This window comes from Triturus cristatus, chromosome 7 (genome assembly GCF_964204655.1).
Source record: "Triturus cristatus chromosome 7, aTriCri1.1, whole genome shotgun sequence".
NCBI lineage: Eukaryota > Metazoa > Chordata > Amphibia > Caudata > Salamandridae > Triturus > Triturus cristatus.
The window spans coordinates 342,248,996-342,262,540 of NC_140590.1; the positions used below are offsets into that span (position 1 = coordinate 342,248,996).

The 13,545-nt window shown below is 47.1% G+C and overlaps 1 protein-coding gene across 1 annotated transcript in view; it reads left to right on the plus strand.

The window, feature by feature from the left end:
- The window catches only part of KDELR1 (KDEL endoplasmic reticulum protein retention receptor 1), a 166,039-nt gene extending 153,005 nt beyond the window's left edge, over window positions 1–13,034 (plus strand). The window contains exon 5 of the mRNA XM_085616463.1: window positions 11,040–13,034. Coding sequence (XP_085472589.1) covers window positions 11,040–11,074 — 35 coding nt within the window. The 3' untranslated portion in view covers window positions 11,075–13,034. The remainder of the gene's footprint in view (window positions 1–11,039) is intronic.
- The last annotated feature ends 511 nt before the right edge of the window (window positions 13,035–13,545 follow it).

The window sequence follows — 13,545 nt, forward strand, 5'->3', positions numbered from 1 at the left end:
CCAAAAGCTGCATCTCAACTCCAGTCTCCTCACTCAGAGCCATGAAGAAATCAGGCATCCAAATCCCAAGGAACTCAACCTAGCGATTTGGCTCCTGAAGTCATAGAGTTTGGTTATTTACAATTGCCACCAGAGTGTATGACTATCCTAAAAGAGCCTAGGAAACCTTCTACTAGGGCGTGTTATGCAGCGAAGTGGAAACGATGTGCTATATACTGTTTCAATAACAAAATTCATCCCCTTGGTGCTTCAGTGCAAAACATCATCTGTTATCTCTTCCACTTAAAGCAATCTGGATTAGCCTACACATCCATTCGATTGCACTTAGCAGCAGTAGCTGCATACTTACAAAACAGACAGCACTTATCTCTATTTAGAGTACCAGTAATAAAGGTCTAAATGGAAGGGCTAAAAAGAGTAGTACCACCATGAGCTCCACCTGCACCAGTCTGAGCTTGAACATAGTCCTTACAAAACTAATGTGTCCACCCTTTGAACCAATGCACAAGTGTCAACTACAATTTCTTTCATGGAAGGTTGCTTTTCTTATTGCAATCATTTCCTTAAGGAGAGTTGGTGAACTCCAGGCACTAACTATACAAGAGCCTTTCTTTCAGCTTCACAAAGACAAAATGGTTCTTTGAACCAATCCCAAACTTCTTCCTAAAGTGGTTTCTGCTTTTCACATCAATCAATCAGGTGAGTTACCTGTATTCTTTCCTCAACCTGATTCTGTAGCAGAACTGGCTCTACACACACAAGATTTTAGAAGAGCATTACTATATTATGTAGAAAGAACCAAAAGACAAAACAGCTTTTTGTTGCTTTTTGCGCCACTACACAAAGGCATTCCTATATCTAAATCGGGCATTGCAAGATGGATTGTGAAATGTAATATAAACATGTTATGTGAAAGCGAAAAGAACCTTGACAATACCCCCTAGAGCGCATACCACACGAAAAATAGGGCCTACTATGGCCTTCTTAGGGAATATTTCCCTAGCTGGCATCTGTAAGGAAGCAACATGGTCTACACCGCACACATTCACCAAACACTATTGTGTAGATGTGTTAGCGAGGCAACAAGCTAATGTAGGCCAGGCAGTACTTAAAACACTTTTTCAAACAACTGTAACAACTAAAGGTTAGCCACCGCTTTGAGAGTTTACTGCTGTATAGTCTGTGCAAAGCATGTGATCTACAGCTCACATGCCATCTTACTTACCCAGTAAGCATCGATTCTTGCCATGTAGAGTTGTAGATTTACATGCGCCCACCTGCCTCCCCGGGTACCTATACCTGTTGCAGTTTTCTTACTTTCTATACATACTCATAGACATCTATTTTACCTTTACTAACTCCATTCTCACCCTCTGCGGGGGAAAAAAAATAACAATGGATTTGATGCTCATGCGCACTATCACCGAAAGGAGGAGTCACCGTACCTCCTGACTTGAAAGACTTCTTCAAAGAAAAACAACTTGCAAACATCCGTACTCAACACTAGATGGCAGGAGTATGCAAAGCCTGTGATTCTACAGCTCTACATGCCAAGAACAGAGGCTTTCTGGGTAAGTAACATTATCCTTTTCCAGTCTGGCAGAAATGTATTTGTTATGTATTTAGTTGCAGTTGTTTTAAAGCAATATGTTGACATGGCTCTAGCACAGACAGTTGATAAGCTATAACCATGTGAAAGCCTCCAATAGAGTGCAGGCAGGAAATACCCCTTTTAATATAAGTCATACTTTCACAATAGTAGGTGTTCCTCGGAAAAGCGAGCTTAAAGAGTTATAGAGCATATTTTCAGTAATTTCCTGAAATGGAAGTGGTTGGGTTCTGCACTCAAGGAAAGGTTTAAGGTATTTCAGTGTCATGTGGTCTGAAACACTTAACGGTTTGCCTCCAATCCTCTGTCTGTAGGATTGTTGGCGAATTGGCTTCAAGAAAGGCGATACTTTTTCTTGCTGGAGTTAAAGTGGGGAACACGCTGTTAGAAATGCAAGGGGTTTTAATCCAGTAGGTCTTGTCTATGAAACATCTCAGTACTTTCAGTATTTTATCTACTTTGATATACAAATGTTAACACTCTGGATGGTTCTTATGGGAGATGTGAGTATTCATAATGTTGTTCGTGGTGTAGGGAGTTGTGAGTGATGGTAGTGTGGATAGTACTGATTTGTGTAATGGCAGAGCGTATTGCTCTCTGATTAACTTCTGGTAATGGTGTAATTGTGCTGACAGTTGCATTAGTTTTGGTAGCTCTCTTGGAGCTTTGAATTATGGTAGGGTTGGTTTGCTGGAGAGCCTGGGATGGTGGTAATATAGATGGTTATTTATGGGGCTGTGATTGATTGCAGTTTGCATCGTACATGCGGAGCTGTGAATGAAAAGTATGAAAGGTACTAGGGGATTTTGAATTGATAGTATGGTAGAACGTACTCGAGAGCTTTTTTCAGTTGTACATTTGTTAATGGGGATGGCTGTTTGCAAAGCCATGAGCAATGCAGGAAGGGATTTTGTCACTTTTTGAGAAAAAAAGGCCTCCTAGAACAGACTACCACTGATATTGTAGCCGCTGCTGGGGAACTGAAGGCTGGATACTTAGTTTGTTTGTCCCACTAAAGTTTCCATGATTTCCTACTGAAAATGTTCTAACTCCCAAAGCAAAATGTGACTTCATTGTTTTATTCGGCGGTCCTGGTTGCCTTGACTGTAACGAAGCTGAAGTTCAATCTCACACCATGGAACTGTCAGTCGGATTCTTACTCCTACAAGTCCCCCTGAAGCTTTGGAGAAAATGTTTTTCAAAGTTTGCTGACTTTCTTTTGGAGCCCAAACAACCACAGGAATACACTTCTAAGACACCTAGGAACTCAGGAAAGGGCACTTTGAGACTGTCGGTGTTTCAGAGGCAAAAAGCAAAGTCCAGTTCAGGTTTAGTTGCCACTAGTCAACTCTGTACCTCCAGGAAAAAGCCTCTAGCTTCGTATTGGGTCCCTGTAGCGACACAGGAGATCAGCCAACTGACCCTTGGAGTCCACTCTTTGTCCCGGGTAAAAGAGGATGCTGGTCCAGTCCCTCAGGGCTCCTCTCAGTTCACAAACAGCAGGTCCAGTCCTCTTCTGATCTTCCACAGGTCCAGAAAGTGTTCTGAGACGGATACCTGGGGGTGCCCCATTTATGCCTGACACCAGCTAGTGGGTGGGGATGACTCTTGGGCACGCCCTGTCCAAAGGGGTAGAAGTTCCCAGATGTTATCCTATCAACTTGTTCAGTATTTCATGGTTGCCTCACTGCAAACAGTCTCACAGTGACCCTCATTCTCAAAATTCAAGATGGGGAAACCCTTATCCCCATGTGCAGAGCAAGTGTGCCCACTCAGAGCCAGTGTGATGAGCAGTCCCCTTCACTGGGGTCCCTCAACCGGTTCTGGGGGTAGGTTTACTCCCAAAGGTTTTGGTGCCAGCCTGAATAGGGGGACAAAACCCTGGGCCTTTCCAGGTGTCACCTAACACCTAAAAACGTAACTGGGCCCCAACCCACCTGGGCCTTTGCATCCTATTACAAGTAATGCTCTGCCAACAGAGCAATTGCAAACTTGTGCTGCCCTTGGGGACTTAAGGCACCTGCCTGCAGGGGAATATCTGATAGAGACATCTAGCCGCAGATTCCTTATCTTTGAACTTGCAGATGTCAGGCTGGATCTGCAAGATTTTTGATAGCAATACTCCTGCAAGCCGATAGGTGGCGTTGGTTGTCTCCGCATGACGTCGGGTTCGTCTTGGTCATGATGTCCTTGTCGTCTATATAGGTGCCACCTCAGTGCGCTGACATCAGTTCTTTTCTTTCCGCGCCAGCCAGCGCAGATCTGACGAAGAGAGCTACCCTCTGTCACTTTTTGACAGACTTTTTGTTGAATCCTTTTGGTGTTTACGATGTCAAGCAAGATGACCTCGGGGTTCAAACCGTGCTGCGCCTGTCATCGCGCCATGTTGGTGTCACACCCCCATCTGGTGTGTCGTTGGTTCCTGCGGTGTGACCACAACCCGAAGTCGTGCTCCAACTGCCGGGCCATTGCGCGAAGGCTTTGAGGGAGCAGTCCCTAAAGCTAATTGCTGCCCGGCATATGGCAATCTGGAGGTCTCCGCATTGATCTCGGTCGGGAGGAAGGTCCAAGCACATCTCCAGGTAGTCGAAGCCTCCCAGTTGAAGTCATCGGGGTCAGGTAAGAAGAAGCGCAAGAAGTCAAAGTGTGCTTCGACTTCGCCCCATCCGTCGCGTGATGAGACAGAGGAGTCTCGACATTCGAGGCCCCGCTCTGCAAAGCGGGTGCTTTGGTCGGCTCAGCGTTTCCGTCCCTTTCCGGGGCCAGGAGTGACCCCTACCCAACAAAAAGAATTTCATGACGCCATGTGTGCCATATTTGGGAGGCCTGACCCTGCCGGCGCGCCTTTGGGCCCTGCCGGATCAGCAGAAGGAGACCCTATGGCTTCCACATATCCTACTCCGGCCACGGCCTCTTCTTGGATCTGGTCCTGTATCTGGATCGGTGCCGGTTGCACCAATTTGACCTTCCCTGGCGCCGCATCCGATATTGAGACCCTCAATGTCACTGGCACCCACCAACCATCCCACCCCACAGAGCTTGGTGGTCCAAGTTTCCACTTCCCATGGCGTATTCCCTTCCGCACTCCCAGACAGGGAATCCAAAAGGCTAGACAACTTCGGTATGAAGATCTTATCTTCCACCAGCCTCACATTGCAGTCGGTAAACACTGCATGCCTCTTGGACCATTACTCCCATTTGCTAGGGAATACGGTTGGGCAAGTGCTACCCAGGGTCTCTGAGGAGAACCGGGGTCTACTCTCCCAGGCTAATACAGATGGTAGAGATAGGAGAGATGCAGCAAAGTTTGTCATACAATGTGGCTTAGACAAGACCGACTCGCTAGGCAGAGCGATTTCCTCAACGGTGGTCGTGAGGCGCAACGCCTGGCTGAGGACGTCGGGCTTTTGGGGGGGGATGTCCAAGCTAACCTCATGATTGTGCTCTTTGATGGCTCCCGTCCCTTTGGAGACAAAACAGATGCAGCGCCTGAGCAATTCAAGGGTTCTTGGGCTACGGCCAAGTCCCTGGGCCTCTGCCCCAGCCTGTGTCTGCCTTTTGTGGCTATGGAAGGGGCTTCCAACTGTGCCAACCCTATTCCAGCCAAATGATCCCGCAAGTCCAACAACCTCTGCGGGCCGTGAACACTGTTCACCCCAACCTCGCGGGTCAGATGGCCAGAAGTCAGGTCATGCCACAAACAACCCCTCCTTAACTACAAAACCTTCCTAGGCCGATCCCTCCAGTTGGTGGCAGGATAGGCCATCACCTCCACCACTGGCAGGATATCACCTCGAACAGGGGGGTGTTGCAAATAGTCCAAAGGGCTACTCCCTCCCCTTCGAAGCTACCCCTCTCTCCATGCCGCCAACTTACGATCGGCTTACTGAGGATCACCTTACCCTACTCAGCGAGAAAGTCAAGACTCTCTTGGCCAAAGGAGCTATAATGAGGGTTCCCTAGCCTCGACCTCAGAGCCCTCAACTACTTCTTCAAAAAGGAGAAGGACAAGATGCTCACCCTTGCTCAGGTCCTGTCTGGCCTGGACCCGGGAGACTGGATGGTAGCGTTGGACTTGCAGGACGCCTATTTCCATTTACCCGTCCAGCCTTCCCATTGCCAATACTTGAGGTTTATGGTGGGCCAAGTGCACATTCAGTTTACCCTGCTCCCCTTCGGCCTCACCAGTGCTGCTCCTCGGGTGTTCACAAAGGTGATGGCGGTGGTCGCAGCCTATCTACGGAGATCAGGGGTTCCAGGCTTCCCCTATCTCGACGACTGGTATTGAAAGCTGGCTCATCCCAAGCTGTCGTCTCCAACCTCCAGGCTACGGTGAACCTCCTGTATTTGCTGGGGTTCACTATCAATGTGCGAAGTCACACCAGACTCCCTATCAGATGTTCCCTTTCATCAGAGCAGTTATGGACACAGTGAAGTTTCGGGCTTATCCTCTCGAGCGGCGAGTCCAGGATTTTCAGGATATGAGACCAATGTTTCAGCCTGTATCCTGGATACCGTTGAGAATGACTGAGGCTGTTGGGCCTCATGGCCTCCTGCATCTTGCTTGTGGACCATGCCAGATGGCACATGCAGACTCTGCAGTGGGACTTGAAAATCCAATGGGCTCAGCATTTGGTAAATCTCACTGACCTATTTCATTTATCGGGGGACTGCGAACGACCTGCGTTGGTTGCTGACAAACCATTATTGGGTCGGAGGCAGACCACTTTCCCTTTCCCAAACAGATCTCGAAGTAGTGACTGATGTGTCACTTCTGCAATGGTGCAGCCATCTGGGAGTGGTTGAGATTAGAGTACTCTGGTCTCTGGCGGAAGCCAGGCTCTATATCAACCTACTGGAGCTTCAGATGATCCGATTGGCAATAAAAGCCTTCTTACCTTCCCTCAAGGGAAGGCTAGTTCAAGTGTTCATAGACAACACTACTGCCATGTGATACTGAAACATACCGGGCGCTGCGTCTCTGGACTTGGCTGGAACAACAGGGCATTTCCCTTGTGGTTCAACATCTGGCCGGTTTTATGAATGCCAGAGCAGCCGAACTCAGCCGTTGATGCCTTGCGGATCACGAGTGGTATCTCTAGCCGAAGGTGGTGCAAGGTCTTTTTCAACGGTGGGGAGAGCCTTGGTTAGAACTGTTTGCCTCCGGAGAGAACGCGCAATGTCAGCAGTTTTGTGTGTTTGGAGTTTCGAAAGTGGCTCATGCTCGGCAATGCATTTTGTCGCGAGTGGAGCACAGGCATTCTGTATGCCTTTCCACCCATACCACTCCTGCCCAGAGTGCTCAAAAATATCATGAGAGACCCGGCCCAAGTTATCCACATGGCTCAGGACTGGGCATGGAGAGTCTGGTATCCCGAGCTTCTGTAAAAAGCTGCCCCTTCGGGAGGGTCTTCTGTCGCAGCAGCAGGGGAATTTTCTTCACCTGAACGTGTCCACTCTCAGCCTCCTTACGTGGCGATGGAGTGGCGACAGTTGACAGCTTTTGACCTTCCTGCCAAAGTCTGTGAAGTTATCCTGGCAGCCAGGTGTCCCTCCACAAAATAGGTATATGGCTGTTGATGGCAAAGATTTTGTAAATACTGTAAAGAACGGTCTGTTGACCCTTTATCTGCTTCCCTCTCAGACATTCTTCTGTTCATTCTTTCTCTAGCACAGCAGGACTGTGCTCTGGTCACCCTGGAGGGCTTTTTTTTGGCCTTGTCTGCTTTTCTCAGGTTGTCAGACCAACCATCGCTTTATAAAATATTATCTTGTACAGAAATTTCTAAAGGGGCACACTCACTTGTTTCCTCCTTCACTTTTTATTATGCCGCAGTGGGACCTTAATGTGGTTCTCACTTTCTTGATGTGCGTAACGTTTGAACCTTTGCATAACTGTCCCCTCTGGCTGCTCACTATCAAAACAGCTTTTTAAGTGGCAATAACTTCTGCAAGGAGGGTGAGCGAACTGTAGGCTCTGTCAACTCAGCCTCCTTACCTTACCGTCTTTCCGGACAAAGTAGTGCTTCCTTTCTGCACAAGGTAGTAACACCTTTTCACATGGAACAATCTGCTCCTCCATATCCTTATAAAGAGGAAGAGTGTCTTTACCGTCTGGACCCAAAAAGAGCGTTGTCATTCTACATTGACCGCACTAAAATGTTTCGGGTGGACAACAAACTTTTTGTGGGGTACGTTGGAGCAAAGAAAGGACGTGCTGCTCAGAAGAGAACCATATCATGTTGGGTCATCCTTTACATTAAAATATGTTATGCCTTGGCAAAGAAACAGCCTCCTCAAGACCTTGGGACCCATTCTACCAGGGCAAAGGTAGCCTCTACCGCTCTTCAGCGTGGTGTTCCGATCCATGACATTTGCCAGGCGGTCACGTGGGCATCTCTGCACACATTTGCCAAGCATTATTGCTTGGATAACCAGGTCCGCAGAGAGGGCCTTTTTGGCCATTCTGTTCTGCAGGACTTCTTGGTTTGAAGCTTCTCCCCAGTCCCTCATAAGGGGATGGTATTGCTTGGGTATCTGTTCAGAGGTAAGGAATCTGCAGCTAGATGTCTCTATCAGATGGACAAGTTGCGTCTTATCTGACTAGATCTAGACCGGAGATTCTTTATTGACCCACCAATCCTCCCCGCACTGCAGATTAGTTTTAGAGTCAGGGCTGTTTCCCTTTCAGAGCCCTAGTTCTTTTTAAACATACCATGGTCAGTCACTTCATGGCTCCACGCTTCTGCCGTGGAAAGTCGAGAAAAGTACTGATTCAGCGCGCCAAAGTGGAGCCTATGTAGACGATGCGGACTTTGACGAACCTGACACCTACAATGTCACGTGCAGTCGCCCGATGCCACTTATCGGCACGCAGGGGTACTGCTATCAAAACTCTTCCGGATCCAGCCTGACTCCTGGAAGTTCAAAGGTAAGAAATCTGCGGCTAGATCTTGTCTCTACCAGATAAGTCGTTACCGAAGCTAAGTAACTTGTCTGCCTGGTTGGTCCATGGGACCCATTTGCCACCTTGCAGGGGTCGCCCTTATTGTAAACTGACTGCGCCGCCTGTTTGTGGCGCAGTCGATAACCTCCTGACTGCCTGCACACACGTCCATTATAGGGCACAAAGGCAGAATGTTTCCCTCATTAGCATGGGGATCATACCCCCATGCTAATGAGCGAACGCTCCCTGAAGACAGCACCAGGTGTATCTGTATTACAGAAGATGGTACACAAGCATCTGCACGTTCTTTTGTAATACTATAGTGCCCCGAAAGCGCAGAAAACAGGCACACGCGCATGTTGCACCCCTGGGGCCCAATTTGTTATAAGGCCCCTGATCTTCCTGCTTGGGGAAGAAAACATCTCTCCACTCTCAGGCCATTGTCCATGCTCTGGGAGAAGTTTTCACACCTAATTCAGGCCAAATATCTGCTGGGCAGTGACTAGAAAAATTGGATTTTCATTAAATATAGAAATGAGTCTTTAAATAGATGAACTGGTAGCCGGTACAGGTCAAAAGTTATAGATTTAAGTTTGTTATCTATACTTTGACTTTTCCTATCTGCCACCCACAGCCTGGACAGTGTCATTTTGGACAGTGACAGTGTCATTTTGGACCTTGTCACTGGGGGAACATCCCGTTGCTAGTGTCACCTGTGTTCCACTCTTAAATATTGCGCACCTTAACTTGTGTGCTGCAAGGTGCACTTAGGGGGTGACCTATTTAATCATTAAAAGCTGTAGGTCTGTGCAGAAGGATTCATGCTGCTGCTGTTAGGCTGCACAGGGTGGCCTGAAGCAGTTTTTTCACGTCCTCTGAAGTGGATGGCACAATAGGTGCTGCAGTCCACAAGTTTCATTTAACTTTCCATGGCATGGGTGAATATATCTGCCCCATATCGCGTGGCCTTGAATGAAAGGTAAATGTGCCAATCTAGTTGTAAGCCAATTTCGACATGTTTTGGAGCTCAAATCACACACACTGAGCACTAGATAAGTTTCCCAGTGTTTGATTTCTGGAATACCAGCAGGTGAATCCCCAAAAATTGAAAATTGGCAGGGAGCACCTAAAACACTTTTCTGGGAGACTCCGAGTGACAGTAGTGTGGATGTTACCTTGAGAGCTTTGTCTGTTGGTAATGTGGATGGTTCCTCATTGGTGTTTGTAAGGGACGGTGTGTGTGGATGGTTCTAATGGGGGGTTCGGCGGATGGTTTGCTGTTTGATAGACTTTGGATACTAGTAGTGTGGATTGGTCTCTGGAGAGCTCCATGTGGTTGAAGTTGGGTTACATTCTGGAGGCTTTGGATGAGGGTATACTGGTTTGCTTTCTGGGTCCTTTGGGTGTTGATAGTTTAAGTGCACATCACTAAAAATGGGTTAGTCTGAAATGTTCTGAAAGAGGCCTTTTAATTCATTAAGAACTCCGATAAGGCAGCAACAGGGCGGTGTTGAGTGTTGGTTAGGCAATAAGCGTAGATTCTTTGCCAATGTCTATTGTTAATTGCAACAATACTGTCAGATACTCGCAATGTTAATGATTTAGGGGCATATGTATCAAACGATTTTGTATTAGCAAACGCTGCGATTCGCAAAAAAACAGCGTTTGCAAATACAAAATCGCAAAATGAGATGTATGAGCCATTTTGGCATCGCATTATTAAGGAATCGCTAATTTTGCGATTTCTTAATTTTGCATAAGCATTTAAGGAATCGCAAATTGCAATTCTTTAAATGCTATGTAGCACGCACCCAAGTTGTGCGATTTCTCCTTAAGAAATCGCAAATTACCACCAACTTCAAGTTGGTGGTAATTTGCGATTTCTTTGAAAAATGCACTTTTTGGCATTTTTCAAAGTGCCATGTGGCGCACATACATGCCCTCAGGGCATGTATGTGCGCCATATGCGCACACATGCTAATTTCAGGGGTGCATCAGGGTGTCATCATGACACCCTTGCACCTTTGAAATTATTCTCAATTTGCGATTAGCAGATTGCGATTCGCAATTTGAGAATGACTTCCCATTCATTGCTATGGGCCTCCTGGCCCATAGGAATGAATGGGAAGGTATTCCTTAATTGCGATTTCGCAATTTGCTAATCGCAATTAAGCAATATTAAGAATTCGCAAAATATGTGCAAATTTTTAAATACATCCCGTTTTGCAATTCTCAAATAGCGATTCTCAAAAAATCGCTATTTGAGATTCGCAAATGGAGATTTTGATACATATGCCCCTTAGTGAATAATCCACTCGTAGATCAGAAAGCAGGCTGAGTCTATACTCCCAGCTTCTGTTTGATAAATGGCGCCACGTGAGCATGCATCTGAATCCCAGCTGGTCTCTGCGTGACCCGATGTCTGCATATCTTGTTTTAGGTGAGTGACCTAACCATTGTGTTATCCATTTTCTTCCTTTGCAGTTCTCAAAGGCAAGAAACTCAGTCTACCTGCGTAAGCCCGTCGGCACTCCGCCTCCTCTCGCAACACTCCAACCGCCTCACGTTTCCAAAAAGCGGAAAGATATTTTACTACAAAAATCTAGACAAAGGCTCACTTCAAGACCAGCCTCCCGGGTCTCTCGGGCCGGCCCCACCGCCTCAACGAGTCGCTGGTGCTGCGTGTGAGCAAGGAAGCCGACACGGGCAGGAACAATATGCAGCCGGGAGAGTGTCCAGGCGACGACCCCCAGATTGATGAGAACGGCGGTGGGTGGGGTGGGACGGGTAGGTTTTTAGAGCCTCTCAAAATGTTCCTTTTCTGTTAGGTGGGTAGTGTGCGTCCAAACCCCATCTTTCCTCTGGCATTGTTCTTATTACACTGACTATGTAAAGCATATCTGGATTGTACCATAAGAAACCGAGAATGGAGCTGGGCTTGTCACAGGTCCTCGGCCCATCACCGCATCACGACTAACATGATTCAGAAGAACTGCCCTGAAGCGACTGCGATTTCAGACAGATCTTTTAAAAATAGATTTCTTCCTGGAGGTAAAACGTTAAAGAGTCCTGTTTGGGATCACCAGTGAGTACCGCGCAGTCCTGTACGGGCTGGAGATCGCTGCTGTCAGCGCGTGACACTTTTCATAACTTTATTTGAAGGCTTTGGTTTTGACGATGAGTCATTTTTTGAGTTTTGCGCTTTGTTTGTGAGGAGCACTGATGACCAACAATATAGGCGTGGCCAACATTTACATGCATGGATGGAGATGAGATTGTCTGTGTGCATCAGACGGGGTCGAAAGCTTAGGTAGGGCGGGACTCTTTACCCCTCAGGGGTCATGGCCGAGAGTACGGATTGGTCATTAAGGACGGGTGATTTACCCATCCAGTGTCTTGTGGAGAGAGGCCAGACAGACAAGTGCATTTTTTCTGCAGGGTCAGGGAAAGAGCGCAGTCTGAAGTGTGGGATGAGCACCAGTGACAGACCTGGAATGCGGGTGATGTGGTTGTGCCTTCAGGGCATGCCTTGGGCAGAGGAGAGCAGGCCTGGGCACATTTCAGACCGTTGAGTGTTAGCGGAGGTAGAAATGAGAAGGGTGGGTTCATAGTCTGTCGGATATGCTAATGGGAATGCATCGTTTGTACCACTAAAAGCACGTCCTGGGCTTTTCGTAAGGGGGTAGGGCACACTCGAGTGTTTGTGTTTATTGTTGAAGCAGCTGTTCTTCCTCGGACACAGCTTATTAAAGCCTGGTCTTTCTTTCTAAATGACCGCAGCACTGATTTACTCTGTGCTTGTGTCCTTGCCGTTTTTAGGAATGCCCGTTTGCAGGAGGGTCAGGGGCACCGTAGAATGACGCAGGAACAAACGGAAGCATTCACAGCTATAGCAAGAAAAGATTAGCACGCCGAATGTACATTTTAATACATATAGACGAAAGCCAAATTGGTTGTAAAGTGATTGATGGTGGTACCCACAGTGGGTACCGAGACAGGTACCCTCCCCACCACCCCCGGCGCGCCGAGTTTTACCACAGGTATGAGACCTGTAACGAGTCACGAGATCAAGTCATCTTTTCTGCTGGTACCGCTGTAGCCTTCCCGCACATTAGTTGGCCCACCTGCTCCGAGAGGTTTTTATGTTCTCTTGTGTACATACAACCACTTCAGATGCATATAATATCTGGTGCTACTTTGACTGCAACAACGAACATTTTCGCTAAGAGGCGCTGCTGCTTTAACAATAAATCTGAGCAATCATAAACTGTTGGAGGTGGATGTAGGTTTTGTAGACTTTATTTTAACTGGTGAAAAGGGGTCTGGTACACTTTATTGAGTATATTCTTTGTATATAAATTGGTGGTTAAGTTCCTTGTTCACTTTAAATAAACTGGGGGAAAACAACTTTTTATTTTTATGTTTTTTACCAAGTGCCTTTGAAACGTGTTGCTAATAAAATAGTGGTTTGACAATGTAGCTCATCTGTGGTGGCGTGTTGTCCATGTGTGTATGGTAATAGTTTTTGTGTGTTCTGTCTCGTCTCATATTTTTATTTGTTTTGCTTTTAGCTTCTTCAGCATCTACTTTTGAATGGATGTCCACATCCGCTGTCCCTTCAGAGCTATACATTGCACCAGCGCGTTTACAATCACAACACCGAATACCAGTGTGACATGCTTTAGAAGTGGTTGGGGTTGGCACATTGTGGGGAAATCGGGAGACTGGTGGACGAGGGAGTACAGTGAATATCTGCTGTTGCTTTACCCCCCACCATCCCCCCAACCCAAGTCGTGTTCATGATCCTATTCTATATTTTGCGAAACACACTTAAAAGAGCTGCAACGATTGGTCATAATATTTGAGAAGAGTTCTTGACCAAAGTCTCTGACTGTAAGACCAATGCTAAGCTTTGGAGTAGAATCAGCCATAGGCACCCGGAAGCTGATGGGGGAGACCACCCTTTTTTTTGCGTTCGTCCCTCGTGATA